Source organism: Nannizzia gypsea, genomic scaffold, assembly GCF_000150975.2.
Source record: "Nannizzia gypsea CBS 118893 supercont1.1 genomic scaffold, whole genome shotgun sequence".
Lineage (NCBI taxonomy): Eukaryota > Fungi > Ascomycota > Eurotiomycetes > Onygenales > Arthrodermataceae > Nannizzia > Nannizzia gypsea.
The window spans coordinates 2128072-2149676 of NW_003345201.1; the positions used below are offsets into that span (position 1 = coordinate 2128072).

Consider the following 21605-nt stretch of genomic DNA (forward strand, 5'->3'; position numbering starts at 1 on the left):
TTTGCCTGACCAGAAATATAAGAAAGACAGAACGTCCTGTCAAGCGTCGAACCCAGCTGCTGCAAACGTCGGAAGTACCAGCAATTACAGTAGCAGACAAAGGATGTCACGGTCAGCGAGTGATGCAACTCGGTTTACTGCTACCGGACCTTACGCCTACTCGAAATCCGCGATGTCGTCCCCCGCTTCGTCGAAATGGTCCGGCTTGAAGGTCAAGTCCTCGCAGCCGTCACAGCCATCTCCCGGCCAGGGGACACAGGAAACTCCGAGAGAGAAGGTTGAGCGACTACGAGCCCAGGCTCGGGCCAATCGCATTGCACAGTCGTTCTCTCCCATGGATAAGATAGTAAACTCCGGAAGGACGTGGGCGGATCGTTTTCACAGGGCGGCGGTTTTCTCACTTATTGCTGCTTCCGGTATGAACAAGTTGATTCCCTGCCATTGGTCTTGCTTTGAGAAAGTGACTTGTTTGATAAGAATGATGGACGTGGACTGACCCGTTGTGTATTCAGGAATTGCCGGAGTCTTGACCGTTTATTCGATGACATCCTTAATCTCGCACAACCGGCGGCAACGGGAACTTTTTATCGAAAAGGAATTGGAGAGTCTCTTAGATGCTAGAAAGGCATATGTTGCCGGGACTGCAACCCAACAACAGATCGAACTGCTGCGGAAAGAGAAGGCCGCGGACGAGGAGAAGCGGCTGCGGGAGGAAGCGAAGAAGCAGACTATGTTTTATAAGGCCCGGAGCTGGCTCTTCGATGGCCCAGATGCCATTAAGACCACTAGCGCAGACGCTGAAGCACACTCACAGTCACAACAATCTCCCGAAATAAACACCGCTCAGACAACACCAGCTATGCCTGCCGTGCCGACAGAACCCCAGGGGACCGAACCCGCCAACCCTAGACCATCGAACTCGAGTTGGTCAAGTTGGACGAGCTGGGGAGGTGCCAGTAAATAAAGACGACTCTTTCTCCGGAACTTCTTCCTTCTTCATCTTCCTCTTTTCTGACATCATGTCCCCTGGAACCACTAGCTGCTCACGGTCCGAGTATATCTTAAGCATTCTCCTGTGTATAATAACGAAACCATCTACTTTTTGTCTCCTTGCTTTACCGTGGGTCGAGTTTGGCAACGACACACCAAGTTGGGCTGTACGATGTGCTAGACTGAAATATTAATATTCTCTTCTTAGCCTACTGTTGGACTTTCTCCGGTGCTTGGTTGCATTGCATAGACTGCATAGCATAGCTTTTGGATAGTTATTACTATGCTTTAATATTGTATATTGCTTGGACGGTCTTACAGAAAATTAGCTTTACATCCCATTGAAGCCGGCATTCTACCTGCCTCCAGGGTTATATATCTTCATCGACGCAGTGGGTGACTTCATTGTTACACCGGCATATCTCACTTACCCTTGCGGAATATTTCCAACAACATGCACACCGTCTCGATAGCTCCGGTGAATAACCAACTGCAGGCAAGCGACTTCCCGTGATACATGCACCCCGTCGGCATCAAAACCTGCCTTGACGTGGCAAGCCCTTTCACCTGCAGGTGTGCCTATCACTGGTGCCATGTCCACGCCCTGGCATCCATATAGGCCTCGTTCACCAGCTAGTTAGTGAGCGACTTAGCACCTCGGCCCGGCCCGAGAAGAACCTAGTCCAGGTCTGGCTGCCTGCTCACTAGATGGCCGGTGTCTCCCGACAAGGCCTACACCCTACCCGCTCCAACGCTTGTCGCTACGCTGGGCTCTCGCTCTCTGCGCCAGCCTTTGACCGCCATGTACTCACTCACCAGCCATCCTGCGGCTGGCGTCCCGAGACCGTGGAAAAGGGCCAAAGGGGCGACCCGACGCTGTGGACAGGGAAACGCTTAATAATTGGTCCGTCCAGAGAAAAAGGACCAAACAAGACCTCAGGATGCGCTCGTCTGGACCCCAATATATTATTTAGCCCCTTGCAAAAAGGCAGACGGACGGCTTGGGAGGCTGCGCTCGGTGCGCAAACGAACCCGCATGATATGTCTCCCGGTGGCGCTGCCGCCCTTTGATCGTGTCTTGCTCTTGCGTCTTGCGTCTTACGTCTTGCTGCTGCTGCTGCTGCTGCCGCTTGCGATGGTTCATATAACTATCAGACAGTTGTCTGTATGTGTCACTGAATAAGGAGCCAGATATAACTGACAACAGTGCCCGATCATCCCTTTTTCGCTGACTTTTCTTCCTCGATCTTCTCGTATTTTGCTTTTCCCCTTTTTTTCTTCTTCTTCCTTTCTAGAAGAGAAAGCTTCATCCTGCCTATTCCACAATTTATTCGCCGAGTTTTCTATTGATTTACATAACTCAGGATGGCGGCGGCGGCAGAGGATCGGCCGGACGGATGCTCCCAGTCGACCGTCGAGGCAGACGTTGAACAGGCCTCAACGGTCGCCACTGACTTCGCCTCGGTCGTCTCCACGATCCCAAACTTCGTTTACGAGAACGGGCGACGGTATCAAGGCTACTGTGTAGATCAATACGTGCGTCACTCCCGTGTCAAGCAACTTTCTATCCACGACATCTGTGGCTTGATAGTTATGCTCGACTAGATGACCGCTGACCTAGTCGAATACTTGTATATTGGGATACCTTCAGTTCCTCCCAAACGATGAACGGGAGCAGGAACGTTTAGACTTTCTTCACCAAATCTTCCGGTTGACTCTCGATGGCGAGCTGTGTTTTACCAAACTCGACAATCCTGAACGGATACTCGACATTGGTACAGGGACAGGGATATGGGCTATCGAAAGCAAGTCACATCCTAACTATCACCTTCCTCTACCCGACCGAGTTGAATAAGGGGGTGGCCTATCAAGTCTAACACTGAGTTCAGTGGCAGAGTTATATCCTTCAGCCCAGGTTATTGGGACAGACATATCACCGATCCAACCAAGTTGGTGAGTGGACGATGGGTCCTTTTTGCCCGTGCTTCTAGAGCGTAAGAAGGAAAGCTGATATCTACCGGCAGGCGACCCAACAATGTTGAATTCATGATGGACGATGCTCAGCAGGAATGGACGTTTCCCGAGTCTTCGTTTGATTTCATCCACATCCGTACGCTTGGGGGAAGTATATCGGACTGGCCACGGTTAATGGGACAATGTTATAAGTACGAAGAAGGGTGTCCGTTCCTACATGTTTTATCGGTGCTAACTCCATTTGCTAGACGATTAAAACCCGGTGGCCGGATAGAAGTATCAGAAGCTCGTGCTCACTTTTGTTGCGATGATGACACGTTCCCCGAAGGTTCAAAGACTAGGCATTGGCTCGTATGCCTTCTCCCTTGTCACTGTATCTATTGTCCTTTCGATTGACATTCTGGTAGGACGAGTTTAACCGCATCTCCCACTCCTGCGGCCATGAGTTCGATGTATTCCCATCCTTTGCCGGCTGGCTGCGAAATGGCGGATTCACCGAGGTCGAAGAGACGGAAAAGGTCGTACCGGTGGGAACCTGGCCCAAGGATAAGAAGCTGAAGATGCGAGGCCGTTATTTCATGGCACAGTTTCTGGGCCATGCGATGGAATCCTATAGCACGTCGCTGTTCACTCGACTTGGCGGCTGGAGTGCCGACGACCTCTGGAAGCTGCTCAATAGCGTGACTGAGGAGGTCAGGTCCAATAAGATGCATATATACACCCATTTGTATGTCCTGCTCTGTATCCTTGAAGCTTGTCATGGGATATCCGTTATGTTAACTCGTCTTCTGTCTAGTTCGTTTGCCATTGCAAAGAGACCGGAGCAAGCTTGAACTTGTCGTAGTCATTTGGCCTGACCTTTCTCTCCCCTTCTAGCATGTCACCCTCTCTTCCCCTTATTCCTCGTGAATGGTTCCATCTCCAGTGTAACTCTACCCACGCTTACGACGCTCTTTCTTTCAGGTTTAATTATGTTATTTCACTGTCTTTTTCCTTCTGCAGTTAGCGTATGGGACTTTGTTTTAGTGTATATTCAAGGGGGGCCGCCTATAAATGTTATTTATTTACTTCCGACGTCGTGATCGACGCCAGATTCTATAAAACACCGTTCTATAGCATACGTCTACCCCTGCATCTGCTGTCTGTGTAGACTTCCCTCTCCCCAACGTATACTTAGGTAAATGACTCTATACCGACGAACGAACGTGAGCTGCTACTTCATCCAGGGAGCGAACGACCATATCAGGCTCCATTTTTCGGCACGCATCCTGATCTCCAAAGCCGTACTGGCACCAGCATGCGCGACCGCCGATGTTCTTCGCAAATTGGATATCCGCCACCGTATCCCCAACGACCAGCACTGTACCGGTATCGAGGTTGGTAACCCCATGTCGGCTTTTGAGCGTGGGTATCAGTATATCCGTGAAGTTAGCCGGGTCAGGCTTCTTCTTTGCTCCAGGCGTGCTGTCCCCTATAATCAAGTCCTCGGGAACATATCCGCCCAGACCGTTCCGTTCTAGCGCCTTCCTCACAGCGCCAACCCCCTTATTACTCACAATGGACATCGGAATACCGGACTCTTTGAGGGTTTGTAGCACTTTCTGGGCTCCGGGGAAAGCCTTGACGAGTTTCTGGCCGTGAGAGGCGTAGATCTCTCGATACTTGGCTGTCCATTCGTCCGCTGCCGCCGTGTAGGCTTCGATATCGGGGTGCAGAGACTGGAATGTATCTGATAGGCCTGTTCCCTTGGAGATCAGCGAGTGGATGTCCGACTGCGGCGGAACGTGGTCAGGAAGCAAAGCCTCGAAGGTGAGTTTGATAGATTGCTCAATCGACTCGTGGGTGTCGAACAGTGTCCCGTCGAAGTCGAAGATTACCAGGCTTGCCATGCTGTTCGGATGCACGAATATCCCTTTGTAGCTAGTGGTCCTTTTCCTCGTGCTCAGTGTCAACAGCCTGGATGTGTGTGTACGGAGTATGCACCGAGTATTGGTATCCTCAGACGAGCGGTGTTGATTACTCCGTAGGCGCAGTCACTCACTGGTGGAGTTGACCACGTTGAAGCAAAGATAAAACTCCGGAGTCTTGCTTGAAGCCCTTGATCCCTGCCCTGGTCGGTTAGCGAGTAATTAGTTCGGTCGTCGTCATCAGCGTCAAAATATATCATCTTCATCTCGAGTGAATGAGACATTAAAATCTTAGTGCTAGGGCTTCAAACGTAGCCATGGGAATAATCTCTACAGCCGACATAAGTTAAGGGGCTATGCTCACAGATGGCGAGGTTTCGACCTCTGGCTATTATCGCGGAGTCGCAAGGGGGCTACATACAGCCTACTCCTGGCGCAAATATTCGAAGCTGACAGCCTCCACGTTGATACCAACTAAAGGGAAAATGCATCCACGAAAGGCTCTTAGACGTCACTTTACCAGCTGCTAAACCGGTGACATGGCCTAGAAAGGCACTGAGCTGCACGTCCGAGAAATGTCCTGCATTGGATATCCCGTAGACTCCACGTCGTACCAGGAACCCAGGACTGTCATCATACCCCAAACCGGAGTGAATATAACATGTACACCCGTGGGGAACCATTAGGAGAAGCCGGGGGGTTTGTTCATGACTTTTTTTAGAAGAACAGGCTGCATTTATTCCTCCACCTCTGCCTCCACCGTCTTGGGGGAATGACGCCCTGTGAAAGCGTCCGAATGAGTATAAATTTAAAGTAACCTCATTTCGATCATCGCTGGGGACAGACTGTATCCGTCGGCTCAGTCCGGAAAAATATTGCGAGCTTCCTTTGAGAGTATGAACGGCGATTATCACTTTCTCTTCCCTCGTCGTTGTAGTTGTCGATCCAAACACATCATCATCGGATATGTATATGTATATCATCAGACTCGTAACATACGACTGTACGGTTAACCCCGAGGCTTAGCGAGTGAAAATCACTGCTATCAGTGCTACCCTCGAGCATCACCGCCAGTGATGTGCAGACCGCACGGCCAACGAGTGTCTCTTGCAGTGCAGGTCCGTCTGTTGATGCCGAACGGGTCGAGTCGATGTAGAACCGCCTCTTGCAGACAACGCCCCTGGCAGAGCCACAAGTAGCCTACCACCCGTGGTCTCAGTCTGCTGTTGGTCTAGAAGTGCGGAGTGGCCTGGTCGATCGTCTCCATCCGCTCAATTAGCTGTGCCGTCTCATATCAAATCGAAGTGGCCTTGTCTCTAGGATGGCGCATGGGGAGAGACGGCTGTTCTGAGCAAGTATCTGCAGCTCGTATCTCCCTCTGGACGGCATCCTCGACCTTGTCATTGGCTTCTCTTCTCTGTCTTTGTCTCTCTCTAGCTCTTTCTCTCTCTTTATCCTAATATCTCTCCAGATCTCTCCCCAGATCTCTCTATCAAACCCCCTACCAAGCTCTATCTCTCGATATGTCTCGGCCACCTCTATCTATATCTCTGTCTCTCGAGCTCCGCAATCACTCCATCGATATGTCTCTCACTCCCGCTATTAAGCTCCTTTTGTGCGTGTGTTTAAGTATGTATAATGTATGTATAGGTGCCTGCGCGTCATATAAACCGGCGTCTCAGGAGAAAAAGTCAGTACTCCGTAAAAATAGATGCAACCACTCGCCTCAGCCCCGTCTCAACCATGAACCAGTAATCGAGAAGACCTCGACACAAGTTGGCTCGTGATAGTGATTGGGCCATCGCTTGACTGTCCCGTCCCTTCGCGACTCCAGAATAAGCAAACGGGGAATTTGATAGGAGTTGATCTGCCACGTCTTGAAACACCAGACGGGCGTGCCTCGGGTCAAGGCTGCCGGCGTTGACTGGCCTTACCCCTGTTACGATAAATAAGTCAAGACATCCCTGTTGGCCAGGGGGAAGCTTCAGCAGGAAACGAACTCGGCCTTTCGCAGTCTCTGCTCGCCTGCTGCTGATGATCAGCCAAATTACAGCATCCATTCATGGAGACACCGAGCAAATGCAGATGGAGAAGTTACAACGCCCATACAACCATATACCACACACCCACACTCTTCAGCTACTCCTCTGACGATCCCAAGGCGCATACTCCCGGGGCGGTTCACTCAAGTCTTTCCCTCGGCCCTTTCCCCCTTGGAACCTTTTTTAACGGGCCTTTGTACTGGCTGGGAGGCGTTTGGCTCACGGCCGCCGCCCATGGATCAAATCAACTCTATATACTCCGTACGCCAGTAGGCTCTCAAGATGGTAGACTCAAGCTTTGCCGAGACAGTCGTGCTTCTTTAGTCTGCCATGGGGAGCGGCCTCAAGCTTTCGAGGAGCCCACGAAACAATGCTTGGTTTCAATTCAGGTATCCTCTTTACCCGCCGTGGCCCCTGGTCAAAATGCGAGGACTGGGGGCGTCAAGCATCAAGTTGCAGGATGGAACCTCCGTTCCGCTTGCAGTCATGGCAAATGATAACCCTGGACGGGCTATGATACCCCAGTCTAACTAAGATACCTGCGCTACATACGCAAATCCCCATTCTTACACTTCGCTACTGGTTTGAAACGGCCCTCCGACTGAGTTGGTGGATGGTTAGCCGATGCAACCTTCCATTATGATTGCGCAGGGGGGACTGATATGGGGACTGCTCCGCGGTACATGCTGTCAAGCAGAGAGGGGAATGTCATATGCTACCTCTTCTTTGCTATGAAGGCAAATCTCCTCCCGTCCAGATGTTATATAAATCTGCTCGTCTGCCCTCCAAGCTAGAATCATTCTCAGACAGCAAGAGAAGCAAACCAACTCCCAAGCAGCCCTAAGATTCCCAGTGAATCTTCCACCTTCCTTTCTTTTCGAACCATTATACTACTTTCATTTTACCAGTTATTTTCTTCTTCAACCCAGTCAACATGCAAGTCATCGTTGCTCTCGCCGCTCTCAGCTCTCTAGCTGCTCCAGCCCTTGGCTTCTCCATCCCCCGTGGCGTGCCGGTCAGCCAGTCCATGATCGATGTCAAGCTCAGTGCTGCCGGTAACTCTATGGTCAAGGCTACCATCACCAACAACGGTGACCGTGCCTTGAACCTCCTGAAGTTCCATACCATCATGGACTCCAACCCAACCCGCAAAGTCACCATTGAGAGCCAGGGTAAGTCATAACATTAATCCCTTAGGGGGTGTCTATAGCTTCCACACTGACTGTATGACTGTATGTTGAATACTGACACCTGAATAGACGGAAAGGAGGTTCAGTTCACCGGAATGATGCCCAGATACAAGCACACCGACCTCAAGCCAACCTACTTCATTTCCCTTCCACCAAAGGGAACTGTTGAGCACTCCTTCGATATCGCTTCCACTCATGATCTCTCTCGTGGTGGAAAGTTCACCCTCAAGGCTGAGGGTATGGTTCCACTCGCCGAAGAGAACGGCACCACAATCACTGGTGCTGCCAAATACAACTCCAACGAGCTGCACATGGACATCGACGGCAACAAGGCCGCCTCCGTCGAGCGTGCCATGGGCATCGTCAAGCGATCTGGTCCTCTCACCAGAATCGGCAAGCGCACCAGCATCGACATGCAGTCCTGCAGCAACCGCCAGGAGCTCCAGGCCCTGACTGCTGCCCTCAGGGCCTCTGCTCAGCTCTCCAGCATGGCCGCCCAGGCTGTCCAGCAGAACCAAGAGAAGTACATGGAGTACTTCAAGGACCCCCAGTATGCCCAGACCGTCCAGAGCCGTTTCCAGTCCGTTGCTCAGGAGTCCAGCTCTACCAGCGGTGGTGGCACTACCTACCACTGCACTGACCTTATGAATGGTTGTGAGCAGGGTGTCCTCGCCTACACTCTCCCATCCCAGAACGAGGTGTTCAACTGCCCAATTTACTACAGCGACCTCCCACCACTTAGCAACGAGTGCCATGCTCAGGACCAGGCTACCACTACCCTCCACGAGCTTACCCACAACCCTGCTGTCCAGGAGCCTTTCTGCGAGGACAACGGATACGGATATGAGCGTGCCACTGCCCTCTCTGCCGAGAAGGCCGTCCAGAACGCTGACAGCTACGCCCTCTTCGCTAACGGTAAGTTTCTCCCAATGTCGTCCATGCTTGTAACCCAGGACTAACGATCAATATAGCTATCTACGTTGGCTGCTAAACAATTCTTTCCAGTCATTCGTTTCTGGAAAAGAATTTTAACCAGTACATATCTTTACCATTCTCTCACTCCACGAGGCATTTCTAATCATGGCTGCTGGTTTGCCAGTCTACTTTTAATGTCTCTTGGGACCTATAGTTTCTCTCCATGTATATACAGTTACATTCTACATACATATAAGCTGTCAATATCAAATTGGATGTTTCAAACATTTTAGCCCTTTTACGTACGTCGCTACTTAGGTTGTGATAAATAAAGTTCCTGCTTTGACCCTTGACGGACATATTTACGCTCACGCGTCCTGATTTCTTGGCCTTAGTTTCTCTTGGATCAGGGAATTACAGTGTGTTTTAGCGAGATCTTTGATGAGCTTAAGCCTGGAGCAGGAGGGTGGGCCGTGATTTTGTGTCTCAGTCTCCCACCATTGTTGAGGATATTTAAGTGGTTCAAAATTTAGGTCGAAACACGATCGCCTATCACTACTACTTGCCGTCGAAACGGTATATGCTTAGCTAGATCGGCCGGTATCTGCTTGCTGTCTCTTTTGTCGCCTTGTAATGAATCGAGAATTTGCTCCTTCCCATGATACCACATTTGAAATGTCTATTGTTTTCGCCGCGTTTACCTCTGGGAAATATTCCGGCTAGCAATTACTTGATAAACTGAACAAAAACCCTGAAACGTGGACTGTGTATCTTCCGTAAGATGATTGTCAGGAAACCTATGCATCTCTGTAACCGACGATATAGCGCAGCTATAGATATGCTTTCTAAATCTCCAGGATAATCTTATTGTCTCAATTCGAGTATCCGAGCCGAAAACATGCCACTCTGATCTGCATCAGTATGGCCACACTGTGGAAAGCCGAATGTCTTAGGGTATACCCCGTCTATCTTGGACGATCCTTAATGGTCACAGCTTTGATAAAAATTGGCCTTGGCTTTGGATGTATGGCAGGCAGCCCGTGTCTAAGAGACTTCGTGGGGGTAAAGCCTACACCAGTACTCCTTACAGTTTTCATTGGTGATACACGATACTTCAACGCGTCCAACTCGTAGCGTTCGCACAGCCCAATAACACAAGGATGGTAGTTGATCGTAAGTAATGAAGACAACGAGGTTGCTTGTTTTTCTTTTGTCGTTGAAGTAAAGTCAAGGTTCCATCACGTGACATTATGCCAAGACCATATTATCTAATGTTCGGCCAACCTGCGCTTCTTTTATCAAATTGAAGGTCGCAACAACAAGAAAGCCAGCATCAATTACGCGCAAGTCAGCTTCATCATAGCGGGGTTTCCTTCCTCTTGTCCAGAGATATCCATAAAAAGCAATCGACTGGCAATTTTGCGCTCTCTTTTGACGTTTACATCTTCATGATGAATTCTTCTGCCCCGCCCGCGGCGGCAGAGTATGGCGGAGGTAAGGTGCAATCCAGCCAACTCGGCTTGTTTTTAGCTATTTTATAAGATACTAATGCCTTTGATTGCTAGATGAGGTGTCCGCGATAATCTTAGATCCCGGATATTCATCGACGCGTGCTGGATTCGCCGGAGAAGACACCCCAAAGTCGGTCATCCCTACACACTATGGAAAATACTCCACGGATGCGCAAGAAAAATACGTTTACGGTGACAATCTCTATGTCTCTCCGCGCCCAGAAATTTCTGTTCACAACCCGATTAGCAGAGATGGAATTGTGGAGGACTGGGAGATGGCTGAGAAGCTATGGGAATATTCATTCACTTCGCGATTGACAAGCCGAAAACCTGGAAATCCAATGAACAACGGACTAAACGATCCCAATCCCGAAGACTTACCTGCAGAAATGGAGGGAGTAGAGGCGGAGGAAAAACCGCTGGCTGATAGCCCGCTACTGATGACTGAGCCTGGGTGGAATCCGACAAAGGCAAGAGAGAAGACCATTGAAATTGCGATGGAAAACTGGGGAACACCAGCCTTTTACCTATCCAGGAATGGTCCATTAGCCAGGTTCGTGGGTTTACTTGACCAAAAGCTAATTTACTCCATAGTAGACTGACTGGCTCATATAGTTTTGCTGCTGGAAAAGCTACCGCCTTGGTAGTCGACGTGGGTGCTAGCAATATATCCGTGACCCCAGTCCATGATGGCCTGGTTCTCAAGCGAGGCGTACAGCATTCTCAACTTGCCGGTGACTTCGTCTCATCCCAAATCCGAGCCCTTCTCAAATCAAGTACACCACCGGTCAACTTGACACCACATTACCTAATTTCTTCCAAAGCTGCAGTCGATGCCGGCCAACCAGCTCAAGCAGTATACAAGGATATACCCGAGAACAAACTGCCAGGCCCCTCATATCGCCGGTTGATAGAGGACCGAACGCTTTCTGAGTTCAAAGAGTGTGTAGTGCAGGTTTGGCCCGGTCCGGGTGCATTGTCCGGCCAAGGTCCCACCGGAACCTCTAATGAGGAGCTAGCAAAAAGCATTCCATTGCGTCCATTCGAATTTCCAGACGGCTTTAATCAACTTTTCGGCCCTGAAAGATATCGTGTTGCTGAGAGCCTATTTGACGCTAAGGCTGCTCTACCGGATCCGGACTCCGAATTCCCTACTCCAGCGGCCAACCAGACAATACCAGAATTGATCCGGAATGCTCTTAACCAGGTTGACGTTGACATTAGACCAACTTTACTTGCGAATGTAGTGGTTACTGGAGCGGGCAGCTTGCTTTATGGCTTCAATGATCGATTGAATTACGAACTGACAACCATGTACCCAAGCCCAAGAGTTAGGATATCTGCTCCTGGAAATACCGCGGAGAGAAAATTCGGCTCCTGGATAGGTGGAAGTATTGTTGCGAGTCTGGGTACGTTCCATCAGATGTGGATTTCGAAGAAGGAATACGATGAACACGGCCCGAACATTGTGGAAAAGCGATGCAAGTGAGGCGTCACTTCTATCATGTCATTGGAGATAAAGCTATACAGCAATTTTCAAGCCAGAATTCCGCTACACAGGCCTCCTGCTTCTTCGCTTGATGGTCCATCCAAGATTCGGGCGATGACGACTATGAAAACTTGCAGCGCCGTGAGCTTATTGGCCTATTCAAAATTGACAATTCCAAGTCCACTCCTACCTCCAGGAGCAAAAAAATGTATTGGTGATTGATTAATAATTAAGCCGAAAAGGGGGGTGTTATGAAAACAGTGTCTCTAGGGCGGCCGTGCTGATAGATTATGCGTACATGGAACCCTTCCCATGGGCCTTTTCTAATAATATTACTCATGTATTTCAACGAATCGGAAACTCAAGTCTATTCAACTACTCTCTTCTCTCCACTGCAGTACCGTTAGCCTGTTCTTGATGATCATCAATATCAGGGGACCCTTCTAGCTCCTTAACAAGCAAATCAGCGTCGCGTTTGCCCCTCTCTGCATCGACGAGCATCATAAGGGGCAATGGTATCATGATGAGCACAGCGAGGAAGAAAAATGCGGGCCGAATTTCTCCATATCGGTCAGTAATGGCTCCTACGATGGCAGGACCGAAGAAGCTTGAGCCTTTATCTGTGATGGCGTAAAGTGCGTAGAACGAAGCTTCGAAGCCATGGGGAATAAGCTCGCCAAAGAAACTGCGGCAGTAGGAGGAGAGACCTCCTATGACGAGTCCGTAGATGGCGCCGAGCGGGTACATTTCCCATGGTTGCTGGAGACCGAGGACGCCTAGTCTTCGAATGGGAGGGAAGAAACCCAGGAGGCCGTATAGTGGTATAATCTCAAATATACAGATGCAGGCAATGATTGTCTGGGAAGGGCGGAGTCCCATGAGTCGAGACACGTAGCTCCAGTAAAATGCACCACAAACACCTGAGATCATGGTGATAACGTTGATCATGCCTAGGGCAGCCAGTTCCATTTTAAGCTGAGTCTTTGCAAATAAGACTGCGGTACCACTGACGGTTGCAATTCCGTCAGATAACAGGAACCAGGCTGCCAAAAAGAGAACCACATCCTTTAGTCGGCGAGCCCTCATGGCTGTCCTGCCTAGGGACTTCCATGCAAACAAGACGTAGTCAACCCATGGCCACCTGCTGTCCTTTCTTGTGACATGGTCTGGGAGCGGAGGGCCGGGTCTAGGACGCAGCCACATGCCAGCTGGAATGGTGAAGATAAACCACCAGAGCCCAATTAGGAATAGGACAAGCCGAAGAGAGAAGGTGGTTGAGTTAGTGGCTAAGACAAGAAGGATGCAGCATATCTGGACCAGCACAGCGGCCAAGTACCCAATTCCAATTCCGTTGGAAGATATCTTGGATGACAGCTCTAAGGCTGCTGACACCGATGGAGCAGCCGGAGCATTGTGCTCAGGGTTTCCCTGAGAAATGCTTTCCTCTGCAGGCGCTGATATTTCTCCGCTGACTTCTGGGCTTGAGTCAGAGTATGTAGGTCCATCCGCCTTATAGGCTCGGATAGATGGGTGATTACGAACAAGGAGTGGTAAGAAGGAATTCAACAGCACAAACGATCCGCCAAAGCCAGTATTTGCAACAACGGCTAGGAAGGCAGCCAGCATGTATAGGTGTGAGGAGAGCGGGAGGAAGAGCATCATGGCAATGGAGCCCACTATGGCGAAGATAAGCAAGAAGGTCTTGCGGTAGGCGCCGTGATCTGCGGCCGCTGAGATGGATATAATGATGAGGGACTGGATCAGGACGCTGATTGAGAAGGTATACATGGCAAAGCTGGCGGTGTTAACTTCGAATCCCAAGACGTAGACCAGACACTGGTTGCTCGGAGCCCCTGCCTTGAGCGGAGAGATGGCTCTTGTAGAGTTAGTAGTTGCATTGGTGTGCTTCCACGTCGAAGTACAGGGCGTAGTCTTATCAGAGACCAGCACTCCCTGGTCCCTAGTCATTTGTTCGAGGGCGAGCGGAAGAAATGAGCCTGTTAGCCGTTGGTTAGATATTATCATCCATAAGTCATTAAATGTACGGAGTAGCTGTAGGCTGCAGGCTGTAGCTATGTAGGCAACAACGTACCCATGGCACACACGACGAAGACTTCAGCAGCCCAGCCATAGCAGTACCAGCCTGCTAATTCCTTTCTACTCGTAGGCCGAGTGTCTTCCTGCGGGTGGCCTTCAGCTTGCGATGGGAGCAGAGGTGCACTTCCACCCCCGTCCTCCATCTCGGAAACAACAGAGCTCGACATCAGGGCAGAAATGAGATCTGCGTATTGAAGGAGACGGAGCGAGAGGTTCGAGGTGCTTCACGGCCCGCTGTGAAGCTGCATGGTTGATGTGTATGTGTAAGGGAGATGTCCCAGACTCCAGCGTGAGTCTCGAAGTCGAAGAAGCTGAAGGAGGTGAAGAAGGCGAGGAAAGTCGCAGGAGCCGCTGGCTAGCGGGCGCCACACGTGAGACGTTGTCTTAGTTAAAGCTGGCTAAGGTTCTAGTTAAAGGCCCCAAGTAAGATAGTTAAAGCTTCAGTTAAAGACCGGAAAGCTTGGGCGTCCAGAGGTAGAGCCCTAGTTAAAAGCCAGTTAAAGGCTTAGTTAAAGACATGCCGATCTTAGTTAAAGGGAAAGAGCTGCGCTTCCTTTCTTTACCACCCACCCTCTTCTAACTTCTCTCTCTCTTTTCTTACACCTCTCCGTACCTTCTTCCTTTCTCTGTATGGTCTCCACTCAACTTCTTCTATTCTTCTTTTCTTCTACTTCGCTTCTTCTATTTCCTTCTCTTCTTCTACTTTTCCTCTTCTTCTTCTCTGGCCTATTTGATAGCCAATCACGTGAGCGGGATTAAACTTTTGAAGCTCTGACTTTAAATATTTTTTATGCGAGAGAAATTTCATCGTGATAAGGAAGATTGCATTTTGACCAGAGGGCTAGCAGGTTGCACACTGCACCTTTGAGATACACAGGGTGGTTCGCATGCCCTTCGCAATTCTCCAGCGAGTATTTTGAAAAATTATAGCGGACCTCGGGCGGTTGAAGAAGCCGTGTGGGATAGATAGCACTCCCGGCGCAACGCAAGAGACGAATTTGACGGAACCGCCATTGGACTCGAATTCGACATCTAATATCGAACTCACCTGTCATCCAGGGCCTCCCTAATATACCGGTCGATATGCCGTCCCAGAATGCTGCAGCCGCCAGTACGGCGGCGTTTCCAATGTCTAATCCAGAAGCGTTCTTAAAGCCTTCCCTCCTTCTGTATTCCGGATCAGTTGCCGCAGCAAAGGGATATCTTGATTCTCTTACACAGGACTTGAAACAAGAGCAGCGTGGACAGAAGCGAAAGCAGCGCACTCCAGCTCCTCAAGTTCATCAGCTCCATGTCAACGGATTTAATCACAATCAAATATGGGAACAAGCAAAACGAATCCTGGATTCAGCATTGATAATATCTTCCCGAGACCTAGACCAGTTCAATGCACAAAATATTACTTCTTCGAGGCATCTTAAACGGAAATTGTCCGAGGATGACGAGGATTTGTCAGACGAGATGGAGGAAGATGAGGAAATGGAGGAAGATGAGGATGAGGAAGGCGAAGACGGCGAAGAAGAAATGCTAGACATGGAAGATGAGGAAGAAGCCGATTTTGGTGAAGAGGAGGGTGGTGAATTACTGTCGGAAGAAGAAGAGGAAGAAGAGGAAGGAGACGAGGATGCGCAAGGAGATGAGTCTCCACGCCCTAATAAAAAGAAGAAGACTGGTCCTCACGGCCTGAACGATGATTTCTTCTCTTTAGAAGAGTTCAACAAACAATCAGCCTTCTTCGAGACTCAGGATTCCAGACGGCCGCATACCGACGCGGCCAGCGACGAGGAAGATATAGACTGGGATGCAGATCCCCTCTCACTCCCGGATATACCAGACAAAAGAGCTGCGGGTGAAGACGAAGATGATGAAGATGAAGGTGACATGGAAGAGGATGAGCTGGATCTTGATATGGAAATACCAGATGCCGACTCCGAAGAAGATGGTGATGAGGATGGTGATATGGGGCTGAATGATGACCCGCGGCAAGCCAAATATGAAGACTTCTTTGACCCTCCTCCGAATGCTAAGAAGGCCAAATCAAAGCAAACAAAACAAAGTCAAGAAGATATAGAAGCGGATATTGATCGAGCAATGGCAAATGTACGGCGAGATTTGTTCGATGATGATGATGAAATGAGCGGGGAGGACGATGCTCCAAATGGGGAACAATTAAAGAACATGTCCAGTCATGAAAAGCGACGAGCACAGATTGCAGATGAGATCCGACGGCTAGAAGCTGCTAATGTTGCAAAGAAGGACTGGACGCTGATGGGAGAAGCCCAGAGCAACGCCCGGCCAATCAACTCGCTGATCGAAGAAGATTTGGACTTTGAGCGAGTTGGCAAGCCAGTACCCATCATCACAACCGAGGTCAGCAACGATATTGAGTCACTCATCAAACGCAGGATCATCACCAAGGAATTCGACGACATCATCCGTCGTCGACCACTTGCTATTGGTGAACAGGGCGGAGCCGCTAAGCGGAAGTTCGAACTAGACGAGACGAAAGCTCAGCACAGTCTGGCAGAGCTCTATGAGCAGGACCATCTGCGTGCTACTGACCCTGGATTCGTCGATAAGGGGGCAGAGAAGCTACGGAAGGAGCACAACGAGGTTATTCAGCTATGGGAGGAGATTAGCTCTCAGCTGGATACGTTGTCAAACTGGCACTTCAAGCCAAGGAGACCTCAAGTCGACCTTAACGTGGTATCGAATGTCGATACTATCACGATGGAGGATGCTCAGCCAACTACTCGTGGCGAATCAGGTATTACATCTGGCAACATGGCTCCTCAAGAGATATATAACCCTGGCGAAAGTAGAATGGCCGGAGAAATCAAGTTGAAGAGCGGTGCCTCGTTGGCCAAGGACGAGCTGAGCAAGGAAGCTAAGCAACGACATCGTCGACGCCGTGAGGCGTTGAAGAAGAGGAAGAGAGAGCATCAGGCGGCTGCCAGCAAGCCTGACAATGCTGCATCCCAGAAGAAAGAGTTGGTATCCAGCTTGAAGAAGGGAGGCGTCAAGGTTATTGGCAAGGGAGGTAACCTGACTGATGTCCAGGGGAACAAGATCCAGGACACTGTCGCGAAGGGCCGTGAGAATCTGAAGCTGTGAATAGACTCGTAATATTTTCTGTACCTGCATACCCTCAGCGTTGGAAGAGGTTTAGAAAAAAGAAGAAGAATTCAATGAAGTAAAATATACTTGAATGTTTAGATGCTTTTTTCAAGATTTTTCCATTCGCTGTCTAAGAATATACAAAAATATCCTCTCCTGCTTACAGAACTCCCGGTCAACTCCCTCCGTCACTTCCACGACATCAAACTTCTTCTTCATCTGCTTGATAAACCGCATGTCTGCCTTACGTCGTTTCTTAAAGCAAAAATAACACACTACATCCTCTTCATCCAGCAGCGCTTCAAGCGTCAGCAGCAGCAACGGGAACGCCGGCTCAAAGTACACACAATCCGCTGCAAGAATCACTTTTGCCTTGGGCAGGGCACGAACAGCGCCTTCATCACCCCAGTCGAGCAAGGCAGCGTGTACCGAGCCATTAAGCCCGTTTAGTTCGATGTTCTGCTTCATGAGTTCAAACATGGCCATTTGGTCGGTGATGTAGATTGGTAAATCGACGGTACAGCCCTTTGCGACGGCGAGGCCTACAAGACCACTTCCGCTACCTAATTCGATTCTAGCCACGGTCATTCATATGTTAGTTTCCGTCCGCGTGGTTTTGGTTAATATTTGGTACTTTTTTTTATCACAGCCTTTTATCAAAAAAAAGTTCAATCAAATCAAGGAGGGATGATGGATGGATGTTATTAGTACATTGTCTTGCCCTGGAGGTCCGCGGCGTGGTTCTCAATCATGTATTTCGACAAGACGACTCCGGCAGGCCATATTTGGCCGCCGCAGCCGTTTCTTAAGTCTTCTCTTAGTTGTATGGGCGGGTTGAGTATGCCGTCGAGAGAGACGGTGCTGGTGCCTGCGCATTGAATCTCTCTAGGTGGGACGAGAAAGTCAAGTTCTGGCGCAGACGCCTGTTCAGCGATATCACCCATATATGGCTATAGTATTCAGCAGCAAATTCAGTGAGCTTGGTATTATTGATCGAGGGCAACTGTGGCTATTTGGTTATTGTAGCTGATGATTTGGAGATTTTTCATGGTCGACTTTTTTTTGGTCAGAGGGAAAAAATCGCCTCTCTGTGCGGAAAGTTAAAATCCCCCATGTAAAATATGTAAACCAACAGCGTCGCCAAATGATCTATGGATATATGATATTAGGAAGTCCTCGAGGGCATCGTGGGATGTTAGATGTGGCTTCTCGTGTTTAATAGATGGCGACTGGCGGGTTGGGTGGAATATCTTGTCTAATCACGGCCAAGGCACGATATTGATAAGATGATTATCAATACCGATTTGGTGGGAAAATAAGGTATCACAGACGTATATCGAGGACATATAGATAGAAAGAAGGAAGAAATATGATCATACATGGCTATTCTATATATGTGAGAGGGATAGAGAGATGCAGGGAGACGTCTGTGCAAGCGGTAGCTATTTCCCGACTTTAAGCCAATACATGTATGCAACAGACCAGCAGAGAGGGAAAAGAAACATCGTCGAGAATGCGATGTAGTACTCTACAAGAAAGGAAACGGAGATAAAAATAAAACGATGAACTGCCCATTCTATTAACCTAGCTGTGTGGTTCTAGATAAAAGTGCGGCATGGGTATCTATACGGTTAAATTTAGCATGAGAAGGAAAAAATCTAGATGCGTGTGCAGTAGCTGAGGACATCAACTTACTTTGAAGGATAGGCCTGCTCTGAAGGGATAGTGTATATGTTTCCAGCGTTCAGATTGGCAGGGAGAGGCGGCATTCCACTGGGTCCAAGGACATCAGCTCCCGAGCTCGCCTTCTCCTCAAAATGCGCAGCCAGTCCACGCTCCTCTGCTGTCTGCTGGGTCTGCACCAGCTGCTGCGAGCCAGCTTCGCCGGCAAGAAGGCTGTCCTTGGGCTCGGCCTTGCTGCCGTACGTCAAGAGCCCGACGACATCCGCCTGCTTCACGACGCTGACTTGTGGGTAGGCTCTTCGCACATCTCGCTTCCAGTATGGGTTGTCAGCGAGATCAGCGGCCGGGATAGTGACGGGGTCGTCGTATGTCTGTGGCTCAAGGGCTCCTGGAGCTGGGTTGCGGAATTGGGTGTTCAATGGGATACCGGACGAACGAGTAGGGTCGACAGCGAGAGCTCGTCGGATTCTCTCCCATACGCCGTAGGATTGCACAGTGTATTTCTATATCGTGTTAGACTCGTCGTAGAACGCAAAGACGAGGCCATTGAGGGGCCTAGATGGGATATATAATCGGTATGTGCTTGTACGGACCTGGTTGACGGGGACGACGTGTGAGGCGGACGACGCCGTCTGCAGGATCTTGGACGCTCTCATCTCCTGCAACCCACCCAATTAGCCCTGTACGCTGTAGTAGACATCATGAGGCTACTCACCGGTATCAAAGCGAAGACGCTGGCTTGGTTCTTGTTACGTCCTTCTTCGTCGTCTTCTTCACTTGACGTTGGTCGAAAAGCCGAAAAGCGAACAAAACGAAAGTCGAGCAAAAACGCCAAGCTCGAACCAGCTACGAACATCAAAAACAACACGAGAAGAGCAGCAGAAGACGAGGACGAGGACGAGGGCCGATTTGATATGCGGCGAAAGATGGGATGGTTACTGGGATACAGCGCTACAAGATGGACCGACAGGGCTGGGAGTCGGTTAAGAGTCGACTGACGGCTACGATTGACTGTGCTGACGGCCTGCTTTGGGTCTCCTCGACGAGCTGAAGAAGCGCCCGGTGGAGGAGGAGGACAAGTCGAGTCCAAGACGGCGGCAGCAGAGATAGAGATACACGATAGATAGACCATAGACACAAGCGCTACTGGAAGCGAGCTCGCGCCTGGACGCGGTAAAGGAAGCAGAAGGAGAAGGAGAAGAAGAAACGAGCTAGCGACCTTGTCTGCTTCATCTGCTGCTGCTGCTGCCAGTCGTGCGCGCTTCTTCTTTCTCTTCTTCTCCCGCTCGGCTTCGCTACACATTCCCCCAAAATTCTCCCTACATCCGCTGCAAGGCACTAAATAGACAGACTTACGATGGCTCCTGAGCTGAGAAAACGCAAGGCGCCGGTTCCTGCTCCAGTGGCAGAGCCAAAGGCGAAGAGAGGAGCCAAAGCCGGCGCCAAAGCTGAGCCCAAGAAGGCCGCGCCCAAGGGAGAGAAGAAGGCCGCCGCCGCTGCTGCTGCTCCTGCTGCTGAGCCTGAGAAGGTCGACAAGAAGGAGGAGAAGAAAGAAGAGAAGAAAGAGGAGAAGAAGGAAGAGGAAAAAGAAGAGAAGAAGGAGGAAAAGAAAGAAGCAAAGGGCGAAGAAGCTGAGGATAAGCCTGCCAGCCGCGTTCCTGAAGAAGGCGACGTCCTCGACCTCAGCCTGTTCGAGGACGAGATCGAGCTCAACGACGGCACAAAGACATCGTTCAAGAAGCTGCTGGAAGAGAGCAAAGAGGGCGTCGCCGTGTTTACCTATCCCAAGGCCTCGACTCCTGGCTGTAAGTCGATCTTCTCCTCTTCTCAATTGCCCAAAGAGAAACCGTCTCCATCTAACAACCGTGTTTGTTATTATTATATATAGGCACCAGACAGGCATGCGCCTTTAGAGACGACTACACCAACCTGACCTCGACTGGACTCTCGATCTTTGGACTCTCTGGCGACTCTCCTAAGGCTAACACGACTTTCCAGACCAAGCAGAAGCTGCCCTACCCGCTTCTGTGTGATCCATCCTTCAAGCTCATCGGCGCCTTTGGCCTGAAGAAGACGCCCAAGGGCACCGTCCGTGGCGTCTTTGCCGTCAACAAGGAAGGAAAAGTGCTTCTGCGCACCCCAGGAGGACCAGAGAAGACGCTCAGCCTGGTCCAGGACCTGGTCAAGGGGAAGTAAGGGGTAGATGTGCAACTGTTCAAATGTTCAAATGTTCAAATGTTCAAATTGATGGAGACTCGTGTGTTTTTATCTGTTGGTTTATATTTGAGACGAGATCTGGCGGTTCGCTCAGTGATATCAAGGTCTCTCCCTCTGTCTGTCTCTGTCTGATTTTGTGTGCCTGTCTGTCTGCTCTCTTCGCGTTATGTTACAATGGATACTCCGTAGCTTTCTCGGTTTATCTTTCTCCATCGTCTTCTGTCGTCTCTGCCGTCTCCCCGTCTCCCTGTCTTCCGACGGACACATTTGATATTCAGCTTCCACAAGAGAGGCCGACGGACGTCTTAGTCATCATTTTCATCGTCTTAGCGGGGGGCGGAGTCCTTGTTGACCTCGTTGGTGAAGACGAAGAGAAGGACAAGAGTAACAAAAAAGAAAAGAAGAAGAAGGAGGACGAAGACGAAAGACGAAAGAAGACGAAGAATCCTGGAGCCTCGAGAAGTCGTATAGCT

General features: G+C 49.9%; 10 protein-coding genes across 10 annotated transcripts; 6 read left to right on the forward strand and 4 right to left on the reverse strand.

The window, feature by feature from the left end:
* Positions 1 to 103: 103 nt before the first annotated feature.
* Positions 104 to 964, forward strand: MGYG_00810 (hypothetical protein; the record flags this gene model as incomplete). Its single annotated transcript, XM_003176673.1, has 2 exons — positions 104 to 416; positions 513 to 964. 2 exons carry the CDS (start codon positions 104 to 106, stop codon positions 962 to 964), a joined length of 765 nt encoding a protein of 254 aa, XP_003176721.1.
* Positions 965 to 2355: 1391 nt separating this feature from the next.
* Positions 2356 to 3797, forward strand: MGYG_00811 (hypothetical protein; the record flags this gene model as incomplete). The annotated part of the gene is made up of 7 exons (XM_003176674.1): positions 2356 to 2526; positions 2772 to 2799; positions 2880 to 2943; positions 3015 to 3155; positions 3213 to 3315; positions 3372 to 3661; positions 3761 to 3797. The coding sequence occupies 7 exons, from the start codon at positions 2356 to 2358 to the stop codon at positions 3795 to 3797; spliced, it is 834 nt and encodes a 277-aa protein (XP_003176722.1).
* Positions 3798 to 4151: 354 nt separating this feature from the next.
* On the reverse strand, positions 4152 to 4853 carry MGYG_00812 (pyrophosphatase ppaX; the record flags this gene model as incomplete). The annotated part of the gene is made up of 1 exon (XM_003176675.1): positions 4152 to 4853. The coding sequence occupies one exon, from the start codon at positions 4851 to 4853 to the stop codon at positions 4152 to 4154; it is 702 nt and encodes a 233-aa protein (XP_003176723.1).
* A 2994-nt stretch (positions 4854 to 7847) lies between these two features.
* MGYG_00813 (neutral protease 2) lies at positions 7848 to 9062 on the forward strand (the record flags this gene model as incomplete). The annotated part of the gene is made up of 2 exons (XM_003176676.1): positions 7848 to 8085; positions 8173 to 9062. The coding sequence occupies 2 exons, from the start codon at positions 7848 to 7850 to the stop codon at positions 9060 to 9062; spliced, it is 1128 nt and encodes a 375-aa protein (XP_003176724.1).
* Positions 9063 to 10469: 1407 nt separating this feature from the next.
* Positions 10470 to 12018, forward strand: MGYG_00814 (actin; the record flags this gene model as incomplete). Its single annotated transcript, XM_003176677.1, has 3 exons — positions 10470 to 10512; positions 10584 to 11082; positions 11145 to 12018. 3 exons carry the CDS (start codon positions 10470 to 10472, stop codon positions 12016 to 12018), a joined length of 1416 nt encoding a protein of 471 aa, XP_003176725.1.
* A 375-nt stretch (positions 12019 to 12393) lies between these two features.
* On the reverse strand, positions 12394 to 14282 carry MGYG_00815 (Atg22A-1p; the record flags this gene model as incomplete). The annotated part of the gene is made up of 2 exons (XM_003176678.1): positions 12394 to 14015; positions 14111 to 14282. 2 exons carry the CDS (start codon positions 14280 to 14282, stop codon positions 12394 to 12396), a joined length of 1794 nt encoding a protein of 597 aa, XP_003176726.1.
* Positions 14283 to 15198: 916 nt separating this feature from the next.
* MGYG_00816 (U3 small nucleolar RNA-associated protein MPP10) lies at positions 15199 to 17229 on the forward strand (the record flags this gene model as incomplete). The annotated part of the gene is made up of 1 exon (XM_003176679.1): positions 15199 to 17229. One exon carries the CDS (start codon positions 15199 to 15201, stop codon positions 17227 to 17229), a length of 2031 nt encoding a protein of 676 aa, XP_003176727.1.
* Positions 17230 to 17340: 111 nt separating this feature from the next.
* On the reverse strand, positions 17341 to 18176 carry MGYG_00817 (hypothetical protein; the record flags this gene model as incomplete). The annotated part of the gene is made up of 2 exons (XM_003176680.1): positions 17341 to 17806; positions 17944 to 18176. The coding sequence occupies 2 exons, from the start codon at positions 18174 to 18176 to the stop codon at positions 17341 to 17343; spliced, it is 699 nt and encodes a 232-aa protein (XP_003176728.1).
* Positions 18177 to 18830: 654 nt separating this feature from the next.
* Positions 18831 to 19771, reverse strand: MGYG_00818 (NADH-ubiquinone oxidoreductase kDa subunit; the record flags this gene model as incomplete). Its single annotated transcript, XM_003176681.1, has 4 exons — positions 18831 to 18855; positions 18928 to 19418; positions 19509 to 19574; positions 19631 to 19771. 4 exons carry the CDS (start codon positions 19769 to 19771, stop codon positions 18831 to 18833), a joined length of 723 nt encoding a protein of 240 aa, XP_003176729.1.
* Positions 19772 to 20272: 501 nt separating this feature from the next.
* Positions 20273 to 21111, forward strand: MGYG_00819 (peroxiredoxin DOT5; the record flags this gene model as incomplete). Its single annotated transcript, XM_003176682.1, has 2 exons — positions 20273 to 20720; positions 20804 to 21111. The coding sequence occupies 2 exons, from the start codon at positions 20273 to 20275 to the stop codon at positions 21109 to 21111; spliced, it is 756 nt and encodes a 251-aa protein (XP_003176730.1).
* Positions 21112 to 21605: the final 494 nt, after the last annotated feature.